Source organism: Anopheles stephensi, chromosome 2, assembly GCF_013141755.1.
Source record: "Anopheles stephensi strain Indian chromosome 2, UCI_ANSTEP_V1.0, whole genome shotgun sequence".
Lineage (NCBI taxonomy): Eukaryota > Metazoa > Arthropoda > Insecta > Diptera > Culicidae > Anopheles > Anopheles stephensi.
In genome coordinates, this window is record NC_050202.1 from 58,414,593 (window position 1) to 58,441,203 (window position 26,611).

Below are 26,611 nucleotides of genomic sequence, written 5' to 3' on the forward strand. Positions count from 1 at the left end.
AGCAATTAAAATGTTTTGGAACCGTCTCAGTCCCCGGGTGCGCCGGGGAGCCAGATATTAATGTGAAACAATATTAAAGAACGCACCAACATGCGACAGCTAATTAAAATCATCTTCTGCGCGAAATGAAAACAATATCGAAATTTCGGAAACATTTTTCCTCCCGCCATCATCAAAAAATACACACACAGACACACGATGCGGCTATTTTTCACGACGCGCACATCACACATGCTTACATTATCTAATTTCTTTATGCAGTTGTCTTATCGATAGTTTATGTACACGTTTCATCATAAACGAAATTTCACCATTGTTTTTTTCTCATGTGTTTATCGTTTTTTTTTGTTCATATTTGTGTGTTTTTTAACTTGCAGTTTTTGTTTGTTGCTTGATTTCGTAGTGCGTCCCATCGAGAGAAGTAGAAGCAATCTGGAACGAACCGCGAACGAACGGAATTCACTAATTGTGTTTGTGTGTTGTCCAATGTGTTTGCATTCGACTCGTGGACATTTTTTATCATTCATTTTCATTCACACTAAAAAACATGGCTCGTTTATCATTATCGCAACACAACCCAATTCAATTCACTAGTAATTTGATTTGAAAATCGAGAGCAAGTGTAAGGTGTCGAAATCACAAAGAGAAAACAAACACTTCCTACAATTAGTTTACGCTTTTTTTCCGCTATTTGTTCTAGTGCAACAACTGGACACAAAATGAAATGAACGGTAATCGAATAAAGAAGAAGAAGAAACGAAAAAAAAACTTACACAACTAAACTCATATAGTCGTCAGTTCATGTGTATGCCTTTTCGTAGCAGCGATTTGCGATTCACTAACCTAACCTTAACGCTACAAACTAAACAAACGAAATGATGAAGACGTTACATCCACAGGATCAACGATCAAAGACGCGGTCCTCCCTTTCAAACTTTCGAACTGAAGTGCATTCTCAGTGTGCATTCCCTTTTCTTTTCACTTTTTTGCTTATCGTACGCAGTTCATTTTTTTTAACCGACAAATATATGGATGGGAAGGCAAAGTGAAAGAGAGAGAGAGAGTGAATTCAATTTATTCTAAGACAGGGTGATACGGGCAAACACGACAGAAAATTCATCCTACTTTGTTGGACACTACCACCAGCACAAAGAAAATCGTTCGGCGTAACTTAAGCTGTTCAAAATTTCAAATTAAACCACATGTGTGCTACAGTTTCAGACGCTAGGGAACGCACTAAAAAGAATCCTCACTGTGTTTGTTGTATGTGTGCGTGCACAGGTAACCATAACAAATCGTGTGCTTGCAGGTTCCGAATTCAAAGGGCTCCGGTCTGTTAGGCTGCTTCGTGTACGATCACCTTGTGCACGATCGAAGGAAAATGTGCAACCAGCACTGGAACGCATGCAATGCTTTAGCGTGTATTAATTATGTTTGGTTTTTGCATTACTGATTGTTCATTGTCCGACGGGTCTGGGTCATAGCCTTAAACCGCAATTCGTCCTACTGCGCCGCGCCACTATTTGTATTTCATTCGACCATCAGTTAAAAAAAACGATACAATACATGAACACACGTCAATAAACTAGATTACAAAAAAAAAGAAACAGATGCTTTGAATGTGCTGTGCTGGGCATAGAAAAGGTGTGGAAAATAAACGATTGAAACTAAATAGAGTATAAATGCCGCTAGTATGAATTTCGATGCAGGTCTACGTAAAAAAAAAGCAAATGGTTTCACAAATAAAACTATCTATACACCGACAGAGGGCGCTACGGTTTAAAATCAATACGAACACAGTTTCGCTACCGTACACTAGGTGGCGCTGTTCTCCTCTTCTGCCAACCCATTTCGAAGCGTTTCGCCCACAGCTTTCTAGCGTTTCGTTTCTAGCTTGCCTTGCTTAGCGTGATGCGGGAGGCTCGGAAAGACGGCCGAACGCCGCGCCAAAAGCGCAGCTCGTGACGCGAAGACGACGCCGTTTATGAACGATGATGACCAATGCTGCTAGGACGTGTGAAGGATGATGAGACGATGGCGAGAAATTAATCTAAATTGTCCTGGAAAATCAGCTTTATGTAACCGGGAGATCCTACAAGCGGGGTAGCACAGAACGGGCAAACCGACTGAAAACCGTTGGTACCGTGAGGTATATCGACATTTGCCCAGTATCTGAAACGGGGAAGCAAAACGGCAGATTAATATACGCCCCGTTTAGCAGCACACCAACGGACGATCGATACTTACTTGACTGTTTTCTCCGTCGCCATATGGCCGCACGGGTTGAACGCGTACGTTGGTGGACCAGAATCTACGTAAAATGCGGGCTCTACTCCCATGCACAGCGTCACCACCGGGCCGACCTCCAGACACATTGGACACCGCCGTGCGTTTGTGTTTTTATCCTGACCCCAACCATGCTGACCTATCCCGCCCATCATGCATCAAGCACCGGAAAAAGGGAGATGAAAAGTATATTAGCACCACACATCGGAATCTTTGTACTATCTTATACTCACCCTGAACATGGCCACAGTTAAGATATACGTAAGGCTGATTGACGTGATCACCCAATGACACTTTTCTAGGAATAACTAACGTGTTTAAGCCGACCGGACATTGTGGCCGGCCAGCATTGATTTCGTCTACTAACTTTTCCAGGTCCTTCTTTGTCTGCAAAGAGAGTAAAAACGATAGTAAATTAATTTCTGTCCCAGAGTCCTTGAAACGTTCGATCGAGAAGAGCACCGTACCGGTGAATGCCGTAAACCTTCGGCCGAACGCCACAGAAGCGTCGCACCGCAGAGATCGATCAGTGTGCCATCCTGCAGCACATTCGACTCGTCGTAGATCTGCTGCCCCTTCTGTTGTGCCGATCGGCATTCCCGCAAGCTAAAGACGTCGCCCCCGACTGACGTTTCCCGCCACTGTCCGCAGTCTGCGTTGCCACCGCAAAAGTCTCCCTTTGGATGCATTATCAGTACGCCGTTGGTAGTGAGGCCATCGATTTCTACGTTATCCTGCCATTTGGTGGCTTTCTCCTAAAAATAAAGAAAAAAGATGTACAACGATTAATTCAACATTTTGAAGTTAAAATATTTAAATTATTTTATAATAATATGCCTATATTAGTTGATTAAAAATACAAAGGACTGAACACAAAACAATTGGAAAAGCAACACAATGCACGAAAGTAATTTGCAATTTTATTGCGCAGCATCGAAGTTCTTGTAAGACGCCGCACCACGGTGCACATGGTTTCCATTTTCAACGAATCGAACGTGATCGAAGCAGGGTGGTGGTACGCGCACATCCGCATCGGTTCCGTCCAAGAAGCACGGACGCGCTTCGAAGGCGTGAAGCTAAAGCAAAATATGGTAAGAGACACCCCGATAATCCTACCACAACGCAACAACAGAACACAACTGCTCCAAACCCTCCCCGGTACGACCGTTGTTCGACGAATGGGCGTCGTGTATTGCAAAAACGATGATAAAGAAAAAAAACCAGAACGCAACTCTCCAATACTACGCAGTACGCGAGACAGAGTGGAAAGGTGTCCATGGAACGAACCCAAAAATATTTCGCCTTAGTGTACCTCTCGGTTAGGCACCAAAGACCAAAGCTTTATTTCAAACGGTTTGCTCCACATAATTAGCGCAAACAGCATCGCTAACTAATGGTGTACAGGAAATTTTAAGAGCAAAAAGGTACAAAAGCTCATGTCAGCACGTAAGGCAGCAACAGCTTACACTTCATTCCTTGGGAAAAAAAAATGGGGACAACTAACAGCAATGAATTTAAATATTAAAGCGAATCTACTATAAAATGCAGCATGATTCAGATGAAACCGATTTTCAACTCACACTGATGAGTCAAGTTAGGTACTTCATCAGCGGATGGGACTGATGGACATTCCCAACTTAAATGGAACAATAGGACAATGTATACACGTCATTCATTAGCGAAAAAAATAACACGGTAACGCTACAATATTCCCTACTATTTTTAGAGCAATGTTGCATCAGTTTTGTGCAAAATTCCCCTAAAATTACACGAAAAGTCGTTTCCATATGTAAATTCCCTAGTTCCTAAACTACTTCCAATTTTTTCCATTGATTTATTTAGCTCCATGTAGATTTTTATAAAATTACCCATTATTGATCTGTTTGCTTAATTTTCTATGCATGAAATAAAGCTCTAGAACATTTATCAGCAACTGTGGGGCTTTGGTTAAAGTAATTCGTATATCTTAGCACATTATCTTTTTAATCCCCGCGCCATTGCCGGTATTATCTACGTCAAACATAAATCTGCCGGGTAAGCCAAACCCCCCCTATCTTTATTTACATATCATTTCATTCACCAGGGGGAAAAAAAAGTTTACCTACTGTAAACTGATAACATCATCCGTGTCTTGTTGCTTCTTCGCATATGTTCTTCCCAGTAGTGTGACAGACAATACGACTTCTAATCTTGAGCGTCGGTGACTGATTCTTCGCACTGCGAATCGAATAGACAACAAAATTCGCAGAACTGTACAAGCTCCTGCAGATATGCATCTACAACCACAGCCTGTCGCCGTGCCGAAACAATCGACGTAAAACAATCATTCATTCATTAATAAACCCACCAAACCCCGATTGGTAGTAGCTGCGTGCCAATTACACGGGTTCACTAAATATCTACATTAAATTTACGTGCGGGACGTAACATGTGCCACACTGCACCACGACCGGTCAGTTATCTAAGCGACAGAAAGGCTTCCCCAGTTGTCCGCGTTACGACGACACACGCCACGAGACTCGAGCCGCATTCGACGCGCTTCACATGGCAGGCAGCGGTATTCGCAGCTACTATTGCGACGACCAGGAGTTACCGGATCGTGGGGTTGTGATGTAGTATAAGCCGGTTGTGTTTTCATTATCATTACCAACGCGGTATCTGCACTGCTGTCGGTGCCGATGGGTCATGAAAATCAAACAGATTCCACACACATGTGCACCACCATCGAAAGTCCTCGATCGTGGCGGCATCATAAGCATAACTCGTAAGAAGTTCAAAGAACCATGGTCATGGCAAAATGCGTCAACACTGGCAAGCAGCCGTGAGAGGGATTGATGATTGTACTGCGCAGCATTTGTCAAACCTGTTTGCCGCTTTGCCGGACCATTCCGGGAGACAACCTCTTACAGCTGCTACTGATGTAGTGCCCCTTTCACCAGCGCTGCTGGATTGGATAAACAGCGTATGACCATAGCGACGGAAGACCGGTACAACATCGGAAGTTTTTGTCTAGTTGGTGGATATTATATTCACATCCGTTTTCTCCAGCTTTGATGATGTTTGATTCCGAACATGCAGCGACTTGTGCAATACACCTTTCCATACCAATATCTAGACATGTGATGGAGTACATCTTGTCCACACAATTTAATGGTGATCAAACTAAAATCTATACCAGAAACTTACCCCGAGAAATATGTTTCTGCTAGAATCGAACCCTGCCGCATATATCCGCGCCTTGTTGCCGTCCGCTCGGTCCACCAAAATTCTGCATGCAAATCTGGAAATTGTGCTCTGCACAATCTTTGCATCCTTCTTGTCTCCGGGGAGTGTGTCCATCACAACGAAATCGATCGGCGATTCGGATGATCGTCCCACCTGGAATGAGAAATAAATGAATACATTAATAAAGCGATTTTTTAATTAAAAGATTACAACGCATGGCCGAACAGCGTGCAATCAACATACATAAAACACTATCGATAACATAATCGTTTTGCACCAAAATTATCTGCTTGTTCTCCAGAGATATGAATGTGTGTGTCCCATGTGATCATTAATCGGTGACATAAGATCTTTAAGACTTTATCGCGATTCACTGGTCACAATCTCGATAATACTACGGCGCTATGTAATACACGCGAGTCGCCAAAGGTGAAGGAACAAATTAAGAAAACCTTCCACACCAGGCAACCGACGCAATCAAACCGATGTAACGGAAAATGCCGATAACTTCAGTTCAGTCAACCAAAAAACTAGGATTTAACACAATTAAAATTATCTTAACTCCAACGAATCCTAAAGTTACGTCCAAACTTCCAAACATTCGCATAACCAATTAAATAAATTACTTAAATAGAGACACAAAAAAGGCAAATGCCCTCACATCACAGCGAATTTAACAGATTAAACCCTGAACACCTCTCTTTAGCTTCATACCACGCGCACGTGAAGTGTTGGGTACAATTGATTCAAGAAAATAAAATGAACAATTTCCTAATCCCACACGAACCCACTCGAAGCGCCACCAATTGAAGCCCGAGAGACCGTTTTTCCCCCCGAGCTTCAAGAGGTGTTTTGCGACAGACGGCTTTGGCCTTCACCCGCGATTTCTTGCCAGTGAGTTGCGATTTGTGGATTGAAAGGGAGGAAAAAGAGGCTATTTATGAGCCTCAAGTTGCCCACATCGATATAGCCCACACACACACACGCTGCACGCTGATCATCAAAACTTTACAATAAAAACGTTGCGAGAGTTGTGCAAAATTCGATTCCCTCGCGCGAAAAGCATTCAAAAAGGAAAGAGCGGGTGGGAAAATGTATGTTATTTGGAACTCGCAACCTTCACAGTTTTAGAGGCATGAAGCAACAGAAGATACAGTATAGAAAATTATAAGTTGAAACGAAGATCAATATTCACAAAAAAAACAGTAATGAAACTCTTTACAAAAGGTCAACTCATATTCAACTTGACTGCATTTGAGCACAATTTGTAATCAATTTTATACCTAATCGTTTGCTTAATCCTCCTCTAGCTGCTCTTGAAATTACCCTTAGTGCCATGACGTACGAAGAAGATGTGCATCAACAGTACCACACCTCGTGCCCTGTGTGCAAGTTTTCGCCGTTTACAAAATGACACAAAGAAAGTGCAATGCTCCAGTGACCATCGGGTGGTGGCGCTCATGATGTTCGCCCTGCTTGTGTCTCAAGGACGAGCATTCAACTGGGCAACTGGGTGTTAAAAAAGCATCCTCTTTTTTCTCTTAGACCGGCTGCAATCGATCGGACCAAACCGAAGGCCACAAACAAGCGTGCTCCACAAACAGGGCAAACAAAAAAAACCCACCCAAAGAACACTTGTCACTGGCGACACTGCCGGCTGCTGGTGGCTTCCATAGTCATCTGGCTTTTCAGCACAAGAGTGATGGACCACATAACTTGATTCAGGGAGATCAATATTTGCAATATTTATGCAAATAAGAAGATGAATTATTGTTTTCTTGGTGGATATAACCCTTGAATAAAGGAAAAGGAGAAACCATGATCAAAAATTTAGCTTTACTGTTAGGACATGGTTCTGCTTATTTCTTAGCCTAACGAAACTATTCAGGTCATGCCTGCCATTTCTGGCTTACCAGGCTTACAGATAGTTGAATAGTCAGCCGCGTGAAGACCGGCGCCGCTTACGCATCTTCCACCGGGACGCCCAGGGACAAGCATGTTGTCAATAAGGGTTAAATTACATCATCTAGTTAGTTATTTTGACAAGACATTCTCATGATCACTCACAGATATGTACTTTAATTCATTTGGAGATCTTATTCAACCGTTGAAAACATAACACACAACACATTTCTGTTACTCTGAAGGGTATATTTTTTATAAGCAAACTAACGAAACGAAGGGGATTATATTGCAATATGCATTGCAATACCCATCGAAGTTGTATGCATATTGCATGCTCTTGAGATAACGATAAACAACGCCTAAAGTGAACAGCGACCGATAACCATCGAAGTTGTATGCATAAAATCAAGCGATCAACGATCACTGTCTACAACAATTGCAATGAAATAACAAAAAATATATCAAACCTCGCCACAAAACCTTGGTGAAACCCGTTCTCAAAGCCAGAAGAAACTAATAAACGCTATCATAAGGGAAACATCGAGGCCCCTTTTGTTTTCGTACTGTGCTACAACATTGTATTTATGTTTTTTTGCGTAGAATCTCAGCTATTGAAGCTCATTTTATACCTTTAATGTAAAGCAAGACATACATGAATATGTTTGATTTTTTTTTTTTAATTATTGCTTTTATATCATAGCCAATTAATTTTCAAGCCTCAAATGCCATTTCAAAACAATCATAAATTAAAACCCTCTAATATTTAACTAAGAAAGCACATAAAACATAACTTCTGGTAACGTTTCAACCCAAAAAAACAACTCATCCTTCACGCACCAATAAATTGTCCACAAGCGACTAACAACGTTCTCCCTACCGGTTCCATGGGACATTTCACGCATGAAGCATAGATAGAAAAGACTTTTTTTATTACCTCGCTATCGCTATCAGGCAACAGAGCTGAGACACTCGACTCGACCAGAAGGTAAATGTTACATGGCAATAACAAAAAACTAACCACAAATGACAACGGCAAAAAGCCGGCTGATGATTTCATTTCAATTTTTTTGTGGTTCGTATTTAGTCGTAGGTACACAAGCGTACAAACAGTGTTTGAACCACCATTTGATTCTTCGTTCTGTACTTCTTGATACTGTTGCGCTATGTGTGTAAGACGTCAAAAGAAACATTTTTTTAACGAATACTTTCTCCCGAGAAAGGTGGTGTCACTTGGAGTAACCATCCCGTAAATGCTCCTTTATAGTGCCCGATTGGCGACAAATGCTTCTACACAGAAGCCCTTCAATGGGTGAAACCGATTCTTACTTAAATTCTTGCTTAACATGGAATGCATTATACCTTAATCAGTATAACTAAGTAACTTTACCAGTGAAGTACTTTATCCAGATGAAAATAATTCCAAAGTAGTCTGAGCCAGTAACGCTCCAATTATTTTTTTTTACAAGTTTCCGCTATGATTTGATATTCTAAAAAAAGAGCAAAGTTTACAGTAACTAGCCCACAGTTACCATGCTCCCACAGCCTAGTAAATGTCTTAAATGTTGAAATGCACTCCATAAACCAGGTAGGCAATAACCGGATTACGGTGTATTGAGCAGTAAAAACCGACTCCCAGAAAGGTTCGCATCCCAGTACCCACCCGGAGTTGGGATAGGATTAACTTTCCATCCTTTTTAGACGCCCCAACACACACATTTTATAAATACTCATCCGAGAATCCCACATAAATTGCGCACCGGTGTGTGTTATGGCATTTGCAAAATGGCAACTGCTGCTTACCGAACTGATGCTCGTAATAACCCGCTCACCAGCTAAAACAGTATCCGGAGTCGCACTAGTATGCCGCTGGTTATTGACCGACGATCATCACCGTTCCTACGCATGCCAGCAACCAGAACAAACTACTTTTGCCCATAGCTAGGGGCACGAATCGAATGGGATTCTAGAGAGCATGGCCTAAGCTAGAGTAAGCTGTTTTATGTTAGCCATCACCCGCAATATCTCGGGCTTAATTTTAAAATTTAAAGCAAATTACCTAACCACTTTAACTCAAATAGGGCCGGGTTTAAGAACGCATTTTTCACTACAAATAAATATGCATTTGTGATCGTTTGTAGCCCATACAACATAGAGGTGCGCGGCAGAGAGCAGGCGTACGGTGTAAAGGTTACACATATACAGGAAACCAGCGGCATTAGTCGCATGGCACGTTGTTGTCGTTTTTACTGAAGGAAGGCGTGCGAGAACCGTGCCAAACGATACCCGCGGCTTCGCGCAACACAACAGAACGGCAAAAGCAAAAGCACCGGCAATGAACAGTTAGGCCAACTGACGCCGACTCCGGTCCGCTCCGGGCCTGACCGATGCGTTTAATGCTACCTACACACCTTGATGACAAAGGGGTGAGACGATGGCACGGGCACGCCATTTCTCAAAGCGGGCGTCGCGAACGCGGAAACTCGTTTCAATGCACTCTCCACAACCAACCAACCCCGGCGGTACTACTACCCCGGTGGCGATGGCGTCAACAGACAGTACACGGTGGGGGTCTATCTCTCGCTCTTTCGCGCCTAAGTTCGCTGACTTTTTGATGCGAACTATTTTTACCTTTGCATACAAAAACAAACAATAAGTCACCACGCCAAGAGACTGGGTGGTGGTGTGTTGGTGGTGTGCATGTGAACGGCCGGGACAGCACAGCAGTGTACACTTTAATATACCACATTAAGTCTGTCAGACAAGAATTGTTCAGAACAGTAGATCCAGATAATCAGCAACTCTTACCTATTTGTTAGACCTTTTGACTTAAGGGAATGTAATATCAAAATATAGTCAGACATCTTTAGGGTGGATATATTTATCCAACTCACTGTACGCTCAGTCAGAATAGTGTGCGAGAGCCCAGTGTAACAAGTGCCACATCGAACAAGTATCGCGAACAAGTGAAAAGGCACTTACGACGGAAACGGCGATTAGGCAAGGGAGTAAGGGATCACGCTTCGGATCAACTTTTCCTCTTCTTTACTTCATCACAACAACTAGGCGAGCGGGGTGGGGCAGGTCGAGTTGATAGTAATGCATCATCGCAGAACCGGTCTTGAGCTCCCCTTGGTGGGTCGACATATCCAAGTTGCATTTTCCTGTGCTCACGTGCGGGCGGACGACACGACAACAACCGGTGTTACCGCGCCGACAACAACATTAGCGTCCATTATGTGACAGTTACCGCTACGATAGCGAATTCTATCCTTTTTTGCTTCAATGCTCATGCGGGTCGGCTTTTTGTGTCCTCTTCTTCCTGAGCTACTAAAAGCAGATAATTCATGGTTGCGGACTTTACAGTGACATAGACGACAAAGCATGGGAGAGTCTGTCTTCTTTGGCACTACATACTATAGAGTTCTTGACCTGTCATTTCTGGCTTCCTGGGCTTGATCTTGGCCGTAGCTGGATAGTCGCTTGAGTCGCTCTTATTTAAAGATTACATTGCATAAATTCTGAACAGTCGATTCCAACAGGAGACGGGATGACCTGACTAAACAATCATCATCAAAGCGGCATGCAGCACATTGCAACAGGGGTTCGCGGGTTCTTGGGGAAATAAACAAATACATCAAACACCATCCGCAGACCGCAGTCTCAATATCCGCCGGGGCATAATTGTTTTTCACACCACATTGCAGCGGAAAAGTAAAATAAACGCCTCTGCCTAGAACCTTTCTTCTCTTCCAGAAGACATTCGTTTGTACTTTGATTTAAAACTTGCAGTAATGATCAATTTATTAATTTTAAACAAAGAAACGAGAAGCCCCAAGGAACATCGGCCACTTCCTCCCATTGGCCGCCATATTACGACGAACGAGGTACTTCATCGCAGTCCTATAAGGAAGCACAAATAAAGTACGACGCGCACATTGTTTGAAACGCATTACCGCGATAGACAAATCCGTCCGCGAAGGTCAACAACGGCCGCACAGCAAACATAGATAGTGAAAAATGCATTTGAACGCGTCTCGAGCCATTGTCTCGAGCGTCTCCCGCGTACAGACGCAACACAGCCGCTGTTTGCTTAACACTGATTAAACCGTGAAGCAATTGGTGCCGAACAACCGGCTTCGTTCTATGGTGGTTCAAATTGACTACTACACTCTATATAGCAACATGGAAAAGAGTATAGTGCACGCATGGAACATAGTTTGATACTGTAAATCGCCGAAGAAATAAATGAAGTCACATGTTCAAGCAAAAAAAAGAGCAACAATATATTATACCTCTCTAAAACAAACACTACCCTACTCTGAAGCACACCGCCGTCTGGCACTGAGCTAACAACTAGAGATACAAAAAGAAAGTGTTTCCGGTCCGCACTGTGATGACACACCAATCGGTGTTCAAAAGCCTTGGCAACGTAACCGTACGACGCTTTGGGACGCGACGTAACGACAACAAAAAAAAAGGGAACCCAACCCATACGATGGGGTTCTCGGGACCGGAAAAGATTTGGCCGTTGTTTACGCACAAACTTTGATTTACCGGGAAATGGTGACACACTTTCAATTTACTTAAAGTCTTCGCCCGTTGTTTGCGGATGCTTGGGAGAGAGGTTCGGGAGAATGCTAGCCGGAAGGGATGTTCTGCTTTTTCGGGGGACTAGATGATTTATTTAAACCAAATTCTTGATTAGAGCAAAGATTAACTCCCATGTCCCACATACAGCACATTAAATCCGTATCCCATAAACTACTCGTGTCAAGCCGGGTATTGTACTGCAAGTTTACAGTAACGCAGTTCCTCGCGCAGCTTACCTGAAACATATCCGTATCTGGGTCCTCTTTGTACTCTACGATGACGGCCTGATTGCGGGAGAGCGTGTACGATATGGAGTGCTGTTTCGCGTCCAGGATGGCCTGCGAGGACTGGGGCGACTGGACGATGTAGTGTTTGGACCGCTTGACGCCATTTGATTCGGTGCGCTTGTACAGGACAAACTTTGACCGGCGTCGGCCACGGTCGCCCTGTGGTAGAAATCCATTATATCTAAAAGCGCAAGAGAGAATAGGGAAAAGAGCCGTGTTAGTCGGACTGTAAATCATCATCTACATATACTCGGGAATGCTATTGACAGGTTAATAATTTTGGAAAATAGAATACAGAAATATGAACAGGAAAGCCTTCAGAAATAACAAAGAGCCGTTTCAAACGAACAAAACAAAACCTGAAGACTGAAAATCCAGGGGAAAAAAATAATAGCCGAATCGTGCAAAGTGTATCATTTTACTCCAAATTGCCAAGCAAACCGAATCCAGGTTAATGCGTACAACAGACACCCCAAGCGGTAGCGACGACGCCGGAGACGATGATGATGAGGGTTCACGACTTCATTAGCGAGGATCATTTGGCCAGCCCAAAAGGAACATTTCGCCATCCGCCTCTCATTCGCAGCAGCGTCAAACTAAAGAAATTGTCCAATGAACCGCACAGATAACGTCTCTCTTCATTAATCTACCTTCTTTTTTTTTTTTGGCGTTTCCTTTTGCTGTGCGCCCGTTCCAGCGCGTTTTGGGGCGGAAGGAAGAAGTACTCGCGGTCCCGCAAAAATGGACTTGAAAATGCTATCAAATTACAAAGCGTTATGCGTCGACCCGTGTGGTGGTGGGATGTGGTGAGGTGATAAACAATTAATTTCCTCTTCCCAAGCTATGGATTCTCTCTACGGGCCAAAGTCTAATGCCTCGTCCATCAACACCGATGATTATGCGCACAGTTTTTGAGCGATGGTTCAAAGAATTTAATCAATCTTAGCGCTTGCTAATATTTTGCCTACTTGAAAAAACACTATTGTCACTGACCGTGACCCAAACCCGTGGTTCGTCCGTCCGCAGCGGTGGTGATGGACTTAACCATCCGAAGCAATAATGCATCTGCCATTGGGGGGTTGGTTCTCGCAAAAAGCATCAACCGTCGTTGATAATGATAATTAATTCGTTACAGTCTTCAAAAGCTGTAGAAGCTGTAGATTCCACATTTAAAAATAAAACAGCGCAGACACAATACACGTCAAGGTTCCCCTTCTATCTCTCTCTCACCAAACGGACTCAATCGGAATCGGAAAATCTTCCCTTCGAAACCTTGACTTAGAAATGGCTAGGCCCCGCCGTTACACTTGACCAACGATGGAACGAATGTGTGCTGAAATTGTAGCTCTACAAAAAGAGGCGAAAACTTAACCCACCAAAAAACGACATGTGAGCGCGGCCAAAGCGGAGCACATAAAAAACACCACTGGGCACTTCCGCCGTCTTTTGCCGGCATCGATGATGATGGGCCAGCGAATGGTGTTGCAAATGGAAGCGGCAAAAATACAAGCGCCGTGCAGAACGAACACCCGTCAAACGGTCAAGGCTTCTAGTGTAAAAGAACAAGAACAACAACATTAAACCCATGGACCCGCTTGCTTCACAGCTCGGCGATCGATTCGCCAACCTGACCGACCAAACCAAACGCGGACGGTTAGAGAGAAGACGACGCGTCGACCGAAAGACGACGGGCAAGCACGACTTCATATTATCGACCGGATGGTGTACGTTCGAGTTGGACCGAGTTGGATTATTATTTTACCGTCCTCCGTGCCGGCGTCCGGGGCCTCACAACTCTCGCCAAAGCCGATGGACGGATGGGACAAAGAAACGCTGTTAACCCGGCCACAACGCGGCAAAATGGTTGCAGGTTTAACCTTCACTGAATGCCCCAGAAACCGAAAGGAACGAACCTAGCAGCACCGGACCACCACCTGATAATGTTTACCGCCCTTTGGCAGGTCTCTGGCACACTCTAGCGGCAGCAAGTTTTCTCTTCGCGTTTCTACCAAATATTCGGTGCAGTATTTGGAAGCTACTTCCTAGTTCCTATTCTAATGATTCCTTCTAATAATTCCTATTCTATTCTGTAACCAATCCGTTTAAAAACAAAATTAACTCTTAAAAACATTCACATTTGTTCTTCAAGAAATATCCACTCTCACTACAGTGACCTCGCCAATAATGATGACCACGTGAAGCTAAATTATACGAAATTGATTTGTGTGCGCCATGCAGGCAAGGCCTCGTTCGTAGCAGCGCTAACTAGAGTACAAAATTTATGTTATGCCAAGCATGTTCTCGAAACTCGAAACGAATAGTTCTCTTGAGCTAAATTGCATTTTTCATTATACACGCCGTGTGCAGTGAAGCAAAGAGGAATACAAAATTAACCTGAATCCATAAAAATAAAAACCTAGGCTTAATTCTGAGTTCATGTAAGGATTTTCCTTGATTTAGTAGAATTGGATGTCAACTCAAGGAACAGCGATCAGCCATTACTGGTCATTAATAAAGGAACTTCGGAGTAGACTGAGTTTCTAGCTAGAGTAGAGCAGCGAAATTGCCATTTTTCCGAATTGACAGACTGCTGCCAATTCTTTAATCGAACACAAAATTGTGTAGAACAAGTGCTAGGCAAAATATCGATCCAGGTAGCGACCATCTGCGACCCTTCTTCCTACCATGAAGGTTACCTGTGATAGGAGGTCATAAACATCATCTATCACATCCTTTGCGCCGACGTGACATGTGACTGGTCCTGTACCTTTCACTGTGGCCAATATCTTCACCCCAGCCTCTACACAAGCGCGTCATTGAAACGTTTACAAATAATCACCAGCCAACGAGCCTTTCTAGGGAAAAGAAGCAACGGTTCCACAAAAGGAAAAGATCCGGGCCCGGCAAGCGAGGGATCAATTTCATCCCTCTTCCACAGGGCTGCTGTCACCTTGAGGAACACAGATTAATGAAACATAAATTGGTCCCAGCAGCTCATCATCTGTGGCAAGCAGAAGATGGGCTTGACAAACCATCTCTTCCATTAGCACAGTTTGGGCTTCCCTTCTGCCTTCCTTCCTTCTTTGTGCCGCATGCCGATAGTTACAACGAACTATCTCTCCGGAGATTTATATCGAACCATCCCCCGACCGACGTGTCTCGGAACGAACGTATTTAATGATATTTCGTATGGTCCGTTCTCCGAACTTTCTTCATCAGAATTCATTCGTTGCGGATCGATAGAGCTGCTGCGATGACCTGTGACGAAGTTCTGCCCGTGTTTTTTGCTTGCTTGCTGACGAGATCTCCTGGCAATCACCCGGCAGCATTGAGCTGGATGACTGGAAAAAAGATCGATCCTTCATCAATTCGACCGCTTGGCTTGTTTGTGTGGTGTGGTTCTCCCCCCCATCATGTTCAAGATTTATACTTTTACCCATTCTCATGTGTTCGTTCCTCCCGATCCGGGGCATGTTTAATTCTATCGATTCCGGACCGACTGACCCCGTCGTCCAGTCATTCTTAATCAACCGCAAATCGTTACACACAAAAATCCAAAACAAATCAGTCTCACGCAGCTAAATACTGGTTGCGTTGCTGGTCGTGTGGTTGCCCTCCAGTCCATGCGTTTATGAATATTTCTTAAGGCTCTTTCATGGAACATGAGACTTGGGAAAGATATACAGGGTACGCGATGTAAAATAATTAAACCCCCTAATATAACAGCAACTTTGCCACACCAAACAACCTTCGTCAGACAACAGATTTACAATAAGCGATAGCACAGTTTTGAGAACCTTTAATGCCAACGCTGGACCTACCCCATTTCTCGGAAACAACAAACATCACACACCCCACAGACAGACTAAATTAAATTTAGTATAAGCCACTTATCTTCCACCAACAATCTGTAAACGAGTTCTCGCTCGCGCGCGCGCACCCGCTCGGTCACACACAACTCACAACATCTTTAATTTATTTTTATGTGTTCTCCACAGCACGAGTCTATCCAGTCCGCTGGGGGTACATTTGGGCTCCACACACATGGCATACGGGAGGACACGAGAGCCCGTATAACACATATGGTATGTTCTTCAAAGGCTCTAACACACGCCATAACTTAGCATCCGCACGTCTTGAGGTGGATCGCACCCTAAAAAGACCCTGAACCAGGGAGAAGACTTTGCCGGATTTATAGGAAGAAAGAAAAAACGCCGTCTCTTCATCATTGACCAGGACAAAGATTGAGCTTTTTGGGAGTGCGAGCAGACGGTACGAAGATCGAAGGTTCTCTTTTTTTTACTCTATTAATGACAGTGATGTAACACAGTCCAGTCCACGTTGGAGCTTAGTGTATCTTCTCTTCTTTAGACGAGCAAGTCTCAAATTATTTAAGGTTTCCAGGAATTTAACGTAAATGTCTAGCAAGATTCCTTACTCGTGTACATGCTTCAGGCATATTCTCAAAAAAAATCTATTTTTACAACAGTCCAACAACACAATATCAATCATATTTATAAATTAAAAATTCATTCATTCGAAACAGAATCAAGAAATGAGTATGAATGAGCGACTCACACTTAGTGATGAAGCACTTCATGGCGGTTTACATGAAAGCGCCCCATTCTTCTGGCCGGTAGGAATTCTCTGGACACTTTAATTGTCAAACCGTACCCCCTCCTCTCCACGGTAGATGGTAGATACATAAGAGGCTTTCAGTTTTCCTTCCGAGACTTAAACCTACCATCGAAGAATTGTTTACGCACTTTCAAAAGAGACCTTCTGCTTGGTAAAGATCACTCATTCTGTCTTGCTGTGGCGGGATTTTTTGTCGGACCTTAAAGATTTTTTTCTTCTTTCCTCTATCTGCAAGTAAAACATCGGCAACATTGTAACATGAAAAAAGAGGCATCAACGCTTAAATTAATGCTAGCATCTGAGACAGCAACACCATCGACCGGGCAGAATCCCATTCGCAGGCGGTAACCAAAACAAAGTCAAGCCAGCGCCGAACACTTCCGATGCTCGATGATGAATTAAAACATTTACGGCGGGATTATTTCGAGTTCAACTTCAACGAAATGACCGGTGGAGCCCTAGCCCTACAAGCCATATACGCCCATACACACATGCTAAGCTTAGCTCAATGAAAGACACCGATTCATTCGGTTTCCCAATCTTGGCACACAACAACACATCCGTCTTCTACAAGAGACTGACAGCAGAAGAAGCAGCCACCAGCAGACAGCAGAAAGAACTTTAATGGATGCTTTCGACGATGGGCAAGCCTCACTTTAATCATCCCAAAAAGGGCGCAGGGAAACAACTATGTTTCGGCCATTCCTGCCTGTTTTGTTCTCTTCGTTCGTTAAGGTAGAAGTTCATTAGGAGTGAGGCTCAAACGCACGAAGCAGTTTGAACAGGATACAATTTGGACAAGCTAAATTAACGGTCAATTGTAACAGGCGTGTTTTTCTTCGCAATTGAATTTAAAAATAAATCTCTGATAATCAATACAATCGGATCGAACAACAACATTTAAAATAATCAAACAAAATGTTTCGATACACAATTATATGCCACTTCGGAAAGCTCGGAAAGCTTTCCTCAAATGTAGTCCAGCTCGATAACGATCGAGGGGAGAGTGGGGTCAAACCATTTCACCGCAAAGACATTTCTTATTTGCAAATGCCCAACCACACAGCACGATTGGAGAACTCACCAAATGCTTCCAAAGCCCAAACACAGCCGTCCCTTTCTCTAGGCACGATTTTACCACGAGTAGCAACACCAAATCCAGACACGCGCCTGCAGACTAACAACCGGCCGGCAAAACGGACCCGATGAACTTTGAAGCTTTAACATTTAACCAAACAGAACAAACGCTCCACTCAACCTTTTTACTCCACCATTTTGGTCGAGAGTGAGTCGTGGAGGGAAACGGTATGGCGTAATCAAATCGGGAAACTCCACACTTTCGCTTCGACAGGGCCGTCCGTCAGTCAGCCGCCGGCCGGTATTGTACACGATAGATAGAAAAGTGATTCTTCGTTCGTGCTCGCAACAGCACGACGACGACCCATATTATTTGCCGGAGGAACAACTGCCAAGACAATCGCCGGCAGAAAATGTGGAGCTTACCAGACACTTATTGTGCGTTTCACACCGTAAATGACTATCATTTTTCTTATCACGGTCAGTAGAGCACGCACATTTCCGCACGCTAAAGGAAAATGCAGAATTTCCAATCAAATTGCAAAACAAACCACTGATGGCAACGATGTACCGACATGAAGAGCTCGAAAAAAAATCAACGAGATGAACTTTGAAACTGGGACAGACTTAATACGGCCCCTGTGTGTCCGGATGGATTCGGTTAGCTGAATGGGGAATCATAAATCTGGAAAGGGCCTAAAAAAAGGTTAATCCCACCCTTATATAAGCTTACCCTAGTATCACGAGTTCTCCGTATCTCATCCGTGGTTTGTCTGTATCTGCATCGCTCTCCGTAATTATCGGAGACTCTGTGCCGTCAGTTCTGGAAGGTAAAAGAAGCAGAAAGAATAAATAAAGATTAATATTAAAGCTGACAATTTATATTTGCATCAAGGTAAAAAATCAATTGTATTATATTGTTTTTCGATCGCCCAATCCGAAGCTAACTAATAAGGTCGCCCGCCCCTTGCTTCACAAGCGCACGCCAAGACGGATTTAACAAAAAAACGTTTCGCAAAATTCCAACCAACACAAAATGGTTTCTCACGCAACTCAGTGCAATGGCGGCGGCGGCGGCGGCTTAATGTTTTGGCGATTTCTAGCACTGGAGCCACGAAACAAAACATCACGAAGGGCCCATTCGCTTTAGCGCAAAAAAACAGCATAATCAACCGTCGTGTCACGGCGTACGCCGGGTGTCCCCCCGCGCGCCACCGCAACTACTATTAGGAAGATGTAAAATGAGCCGGCCTTCAAAAAGACAGTAGTGACGAGGAAAATCGACGAGGAAAAGAAAGGAAAGTAAGCTCTCGTTTTGAAAGCATAAACAATAAATCTTGCTACACAACACCTCACTCCACAGAGTTGGCACAGACAGGGGGGGCAAAGATGACCCATAGCATGGCATAGATTTTTCGCGAAAAACGGAACGACGAAACCAAATCAAATCAACTATAGCAGGAACACAGTGCGTTTCCAAGTGTTCCCCTGTGGAGTAATTAATTATTTTAAGCTTTGCGGTTTGTTATGGTGGCTTTTAGGCTTAATGATAAATTTCAATCTTTGCTTGAGGAACAGTGGAGAACACCAACGCCAGAGGTAATACATAATATTTTCACCGGGAAATAGAATAAAGTTCAGCGTCCCAAAAATGGTTGAAAAACGAACGTCTTCAAGAAAGCAAACTCGTTCGTCCGCTTCCCAGATGATGCCTGTATTGAACGCGGCATAACATCTAGATTCTACCACCACGACGACGACCATCATCATCATCATCATCATCATCATTACGCTATAGAGGACGGTAAGCTAAACCGATAAATCTACACCGCTTGAGGTCTGTAACGCCCGCTCTCAGGAAACGAGCAACAGAGTCAAATGCCACCAGCAGAGCGCCGGTCCCAGAGCCTTTGGGACGCAACGAACGAAACTTCTTGAGGGAATCTATTTATGGGATTGCAGAAAAAGAAAAAAACACATTTCCAAACCTCAGCAAGCGAGAGAGAGAGAGCGTGTGGAGGTGTTGCGTGCGTGATCCATCGATGAGACAGCTGTCACGCACAGTGGGGCCAAAGGGCGCACCACAAGATTTGCTGTCATGTTTTTCATACCAAGACTGGATGGTGTAGAGTGCACCTGAGGATGTCCGTGAGATGGCCGTAATGACTTAGAACAGTAGATACATTCGGCTAGACAAATGACGGATTTTACCTTAATGAAATCCCTCCAATAAATAAAAATGAACTGATAGAATATTCGACAATTTCTGAAGTGTTGCTTACTTGTGTTTGAGATGAGACCTCAGTGAAAATATCTAAAAAAGCTGCCTTCTTTTTCATTTTTGAAGGCTCCGAGTTGTTGAAGATTCTGAGACTGTAAGAGATCTCATCAAGGTCCGTATTAATCTCTTCCACCAAACATTAAATTGTATAAAGAACAACGAAGAGACCTCAGCGAAAATATCTAAAATATCTGCTTTCTTGTTGGTTATTTATGACTCCAAGACTTTAAGCGATCTCAGAATAGCCTGTGAGTGAGTCGATAATATTCCCCCACTTTAATCTCTTCCATCAAACATTCGTCCATCCTCGAGAGTGCCATGCAGCTCTTGCCGATCGCTACTTGACTTTGAACCTCCTGCTATGGTCCATCCCCCGAGGGCACAAACTCACCACCGGTCCCCGCCCCATCACATCTATATCAGTCCACGACGATCGCCGAACCACACACGTGCCGTGCGTTCAAGCCCTGCTTCCTTCCTCCGGCACACACAAAGATTAATGTGAAAGTTCAGTGACACCTCTACCTATGCTGCTTCTTAGATGACGTAGAAAGGCGCAGCAGAATGGGGAACAAGAACCATTTTGGACGACAAGTTTTTTTTTTGGGTAAAACTTCTTCCACCAGAAAGAAATCATTTCAACTCAACTTTTTCGGGGAGAAATTTAAAACCTCGGCCGAAGAAGTAGAATGTGTTCTCGCCGGGTAGGGGTCCGAAAAGTATTTTCGTTGCCACCCCGCAGCAGCCGCATTTTCACAGCTCCATAAGGCGCCATTTGCTGGGCAATAAATGGTTCCATCGGAGATAAATGGGACAGAGAGCTAGGAGAGAAATCCATAAAATCCCTAAGCAAACAAAAACAGATATAAACACACGCCGATAGATAGCTAATGCTAGGGAACTGCGGTTTACTGCGACATCGAGACCATTCGGCCAGTTGGAGGCCCAGCACAGTTCGTGTGTTCGTTTTATAATGCTCCATCCATCGCAACACACACACAGTGTGAGACAGGGTATAATTTGAAACATTTTTATTGATTTCCGTTCCGCGGAGACATTCTATCGCATTTTGTTTGGCTTACATTAGCTACTTCACCATCAGTTTCGTATCATAGCTTCCGTACAGCAACAGAATATGTAAAGACCAAACGAGACACAAGATCGATTCGAAGTACGCAGACATATTTACTGTTGATAACTCTGTGTGTAACAAACAGTGCCGGCTCTTGACAGGCGAATAGAACACGAATCGGAACGGGCAACCAAAGCTTGAACCAGGAAGCTCCTTCAAACAGCCAACACTTCTATCAGCTGTTAATTATTGAAGCGAAATAACAGCACACGACGTGCATGCATTAGAATCGATGTACAGGCATGATCATGATGACGACGAAAGGTACGTCACACAGGGTGGAACAGCACAGCACACCCCCCCCAACAAAACCGTCCTTCGATGAGAAAATTCGACCTGCCCATAGAGAATGGGTAGCGACGTACGAAAACATTCAAACCGTAGTAATGACACACCGGTGTAAGCGACGTCAAATATTCACGCGATGGAAAGCACTGTTCCTGATGAAGGTTTAATCGATTACGATAATGGTATGCGCGCGATCAAGAATACCATTACTACCATTCTATCTAAAACACTCGCGCGCACACACACACACACACACACACGTCGAGTCCAGTCGTGCCACTAATTTAATACTAACTCTTCTCTACTAGCAGCACTACAAGCACTCGGCGGTAATTACCAGTCACGAAACGCAATAAGCACAGTCCAACAGTCACACCGAGAGAGTTCCCACGCACCAAACAGCCCGATTTACCTGCCCCCCACCCACCCTCATATCAAGGAGTTGTGGCTACGTGTGGCGAAGCCTGTGTCTGCCGGGGGAACCAGTCACCGAACAACCTGAGACCGGCACCGTAATCGCATCGCTGATGCGGCAACAAACTGCACTCAACTGGTTGACGTCAACATATGCTTCGCCGCACAACAGCGGAGAAACATGGGTTCGATTGTTGCAACTGCTATCTTCTGATATGGCGTGAAGTGGACGGACGCCCAGGCAATAGGGAGCGGCGGCAGGCAGGATATGGGGAAAAGCACAAAGCACCGCGCGATCATCGATTCTTACACCGGGCGAGGGCACACACCCTGTTAAGGCCGCAGCGTAGGGTTAGTTGCTGCAGCACGGCTGATGTGAATTGAATCTCTAGCCATATCTCGCTAGCGTTATCAGCTGCAATGGTGGTGTAGAGAATGCATTAGAAATGCATCGGTAGAAGTTTGTCGTGAGAGCTTGAAGCTGTTTTACCAACAACGAATGTTATGGCGAGAAGTGGTAGGAAAAACAGGAACACATACATTGTAGCTGATGTTGTCAAGAATCTGGGGAATAGCAAAGCTAAATCAAAACAAACCCGGAGAGCTTCTAGTAGGCACATATAGCATCTCAGACTGTAATCAATGCAAGACTTCATCGATCGAAACCTTTCAAAGGACAGTGAGCCTCTAGACAAATAAAGAGGACCTATTTAAAGTCAGAAATAGCTGGAGTCTGAATAAAAGTCTATTAGCCCTCAAGCTGAGGAACAATTTTACTACAACTTGACCCCAAAAAAAGGACAAAACGTGTTCGTAATGATAAGAAAAATCCCATCCTACCCGGTGAATTAAAAGCACTGTAAACCAAGTGCAGCTAATGCCTCATTCTCAATTACCTTTCATTTACACAAACACTTATCATCAATTAATGACAAGATTTCCATCCCACAATGGAGGATGATGTCTGGCATCGCGATAAGAGCTACATCGACATTGTCTGTTGCTGCAACCGTCGTGCCCTCTATAAGCTTAAGAACACGAGACATCCAGATAATAGCATATTGCACCGAATCATCACTACTGCAAGAGTGACAAATGAACAACAAACCTACCGAGGAGAACCAGCTCTTCAATTAAACCAACTGCTCAGTTAGACCCATCCTTCGGATAAGTCTTTAACACCAACACCCCATTGGGATCGCCCCGGAGCTAAGCAGACACACACACGCACTCGACGAGGACAAAAGTTCAATGTGGTTTCTGCGTCCAGCTTTACCCTTACAACAACAAAGACGAATCACCGAAGAGACCGTTCATTACATCAGCCACACGCCCTTATATTGGGCACTTAATATGCTCGCGATAGTGATAAGCAGCAGCAGCAACGGCGGGAAGTGGTTACGCAAACGGGCTTGATAATTCTCAAGTGAAAGAAAGATATTCCGTCAGCCGACGACGATGCACAACTTCAATCAACGAGCGCGTGAGGGTCGCCACGCGCACAATAACCTTGCGAGTGAAAACTGCGGAAGCAAGGAAGCTAGGACCGCAGACGACCGACACTTCTTCATATCCAGCAGTAGCAGCTCCAAGTTTCTTTGTTTTGGACATTATGCCTGCCAGAGTCGGAGTAGACTAAAACGTACGAGACGCTAAACTGCGCAATATAGACCCCCGTCTGTTAGCCGGATTAGGCAAAGCCGTAGCATTGAGAGTCACAAAGCGTCAGCTAATAATCGCAACCGAACAAAGGGTTTATGTTTTTTTGCGGCAGAATCTTTGCCAACAAATTGATCGATAGGCGCACCCGTATTAAAGGTGCGAAGGAAAAGATGACAAACGGCCAGCGTGTGTACGTGACTTCAATACCCACCCCAGTAGTGTTGCACGCTACGGTGAGACTAAGCTAAGACAACAGAAACGGGCAGTGGGGCGGAGTTTTCATTAAATGATTTCCAAACATATTCAAGTGCCACAACAACCTTCCCACTTATGTCTAATTACAATCACTTAGCCATATCACGTCCGCACGACCTGTAGGGAGCTCTCGGCGCAGAGCATCGTTTTACCAAGAATATCCGAGAGCTGCTTAGAATTCTAACCACACCGCAACACCACGGTGGTGGTAGTGGTTCACGAGAGAGCAACGAATTTTTACCGATTCAATTCGCCTCCCGCTCATCAATTACCGCCTTCTTTACATAGGGGTGTGATGCCTTCCACGCCAGAAGTAAAACTAGCTCAAATCATATCCATATACCGTACGCAAATGAGCAGGTTATCGGTTAGTGTTACTCGATTCCGTTCGAAACACCATGAAAATTAGAGCTAATTATTCATCATTCTCTTTTTCGCAATCGAACTCCCGCCCCCCGGGGATTGATGGGCGCGCGCGCAATTCTGGCATCCCGAAACGAAGATAAAAAGCTAACCCCCAGTGGCCTAGATTTTTTCTTGCTCCCAAGAACAGATGCACAGTTTTGGCTGTACATCAGCTCTTTGACCTGATTACTGGTGTCAGACAATTAGCAGCTTTCAGTTCGTTACTTTCGACCATGCTCGGATATTTGGAATATATTCAAGCAATCAATAGCTAATGATTTCCTACAGAATATTTTTGAAAATATGAATAGAATTTATACAATATATAAAATTTTTTTTAACAGAGCCCAGTTCTTCCGAAAGCTGTTGAACTTAATATCCGAGAGAGTCCAGAGAGCGTTTGACATGAGTCAAAAATTGCTAGACCGTTCCGAAAACCCTTTATTGCATTCATGTTACCACCACAGAGCTCCAGATGCAAATGTAAACCTTAATTTTAAATTATCTCCCCATCCATCATCCTCCTTCTGTCTGAGATGTAATCGATCACAGTTCCAAGATTTCTGCATCAGCAACATGTGCAACAAGTATATTGTTTATACGCACGCAGATTTTAAACCATATCTTCCTCTACCCGCATTGGTGATGCGATTTTCATGTCCATGCGCACGCTCCGATGGTTCAAAACCTTACCAACAGTTTTACACAGCTCGACGGTTCTCCCCCGTCCCCAGAACCGATCTGTCCGTCCGTACGCTCTCCAATTTCTCTCGTGTCAAAACATGACGCGAGAGAATTTGCCCTGTAGGAAAAGGGTTTAACGACCGGGCACGGGCAAAACTGTTGGACCGATCGCAGTTCAAACCCGACGCCAACTGAACCCAACCGCGGCGCAGAGAATCGTGGGCCATAAATCTACCGTAAAGTAAAGTCGGATGAATGGCCTGTGCAAACAGAGTCGCGGCAGCAAAAGGGGCACACACAATACAGGAAGCGAAGGGTAGGAAATAAAACGAATTACAGCAAACATTGGGGCTGGGGCGCGAGACAACAACAATTACACTGTTCAAGAACTGGAACTCAAAAATCATACTCTGGACTCTGGGAAGGTTCGTGCGGGCGCAGCAGCAGCAGTTACGGATATCGATTTGAATCCATCGCAAAACTATTCACGATGAATAACCTTCAACAAATTGTGTCCTGATAAGATATCTGACAGATAAGAAGGTAGAAGGCTGGGGTGATGATAATTGAGAACATTAACAGAAGTGAGGCAATAACCGAGGAAAGTATTAGAGTTGAAGTATTTATAACAATTTATTGGTCTTCAAGAAAAAAATCTTCAAAGGGGAAAGTCCTTTAAAAAATATTCTTCAATAAAACATTGACGACATTTAAGCTATTCTAATTCCCACTTATTCTTACTTCGGTTAACTAATTTTCATTCGAGTATATAATTCTCTCGTAATATTCTATCTATTCATATTGAACATAATGTTTAAACTAATTCCATTGCTGACCCACGACAAGGTCTGCACACAGATCGATAGGTTCAACAGCGCGAAATTCATACATCAAACCGGACCTCTGAAGTTCTATGTAATACAGCTCCGAAAAGCTCAGCACGATACCATCGATCGATAATGATTGTTTTGGCTCCAGCCGGTCATACCCGGGGACAGCAGCTAGTCCTCAGCAGCCGTGGCAGCCGCAAACGGTCCGTCGTCCCAGCCATCGATTGAACTTGACAAAAGTGAAGCATCAGCGCTAACAGCACAGCACCGCCAGCACCGCTGTGGCCTCATTTTTCACTGACCACAGCGCAACAAGAGCACGCAACATTGGCGTTGGCAACAAACCGAGCCAGCTGCTCACCTTACGAAGCCACCGATCCATCGGGCAACGGTTGCGCTATTCTGGATGGATAAGGGTCGTCCGCGAGGGCTTTTGCAATCGTAAGCAAATTTTACTTTAAATTTCAAACTACAGCACAACATACAGCACAAGCTTCCCTTTTGCTCTTTCCAACGATTTCCATTACGCTTAACCGGACTTAACCGAACGCACTAGAAATAAATGAAAATACATGAGTACAACACTGCCGTGCCAGATGACTTATTTATGCTACGCATCAGAGCACAAACCCGGAACATGATCGAACAGGCA

At 44.1% G+C, this 26,611-nt stretch overlaps 1 protein-coding gene across 4 annotated transcripts in view; it reads right to left on the minus strand.

Annotated features, from left to right (window-relative positions):
* Window positions 1-205: 205 nt before the first annotated feature.
* Window positions 206-26,611, minus strand: part of LOC118506376 (protein pellino) — a 35,707-nt gene continuing 9,301 nt past the window's right edge. For 2 of the 4 annotated variants that reach the window (XM_036043402.1, XM_036043403.1), the window contains exons 3-9: window positions 18,742-18,831; window positions 12,243-12,474; window positions 5,473-5,664; window positions 2,754-3,041; window positions 2,520-2,673; window positions 2,248-2,425; window positions 206-2,172 (exon numbers count right to left, since the gene is read on the minus strand). In XM_036043402.1, coding sequence (XP_035899295.1) covers window positions 2,046-2,172; window positions 2,248-2,425; window positions 2,520-2,673; window positions 2,754-3,041; window positions 5,473-5,664; window positions 12,243-12,474; window positions 18,742-18,831 — 1,261 coding nt within the window. In that variant the 3' untranslated portion in view covers window positions 206-2,045. Of the gene's footprint in view, window positions 2,173-2,247; window positions 2,426-2,519; window positions 2,674-2,753; window positions 3,042-5,472; window positions 5,665-12,242; window positions 12,475-18,741; window positions 18,832-21,816; window positions 21,836-22,004; window positions 22,189-26,611 lie in introns of those variants that run through there. The other 2 variants (XM_036043405.1, XM_036043406.1) reach the window with 2 other exon arrangements.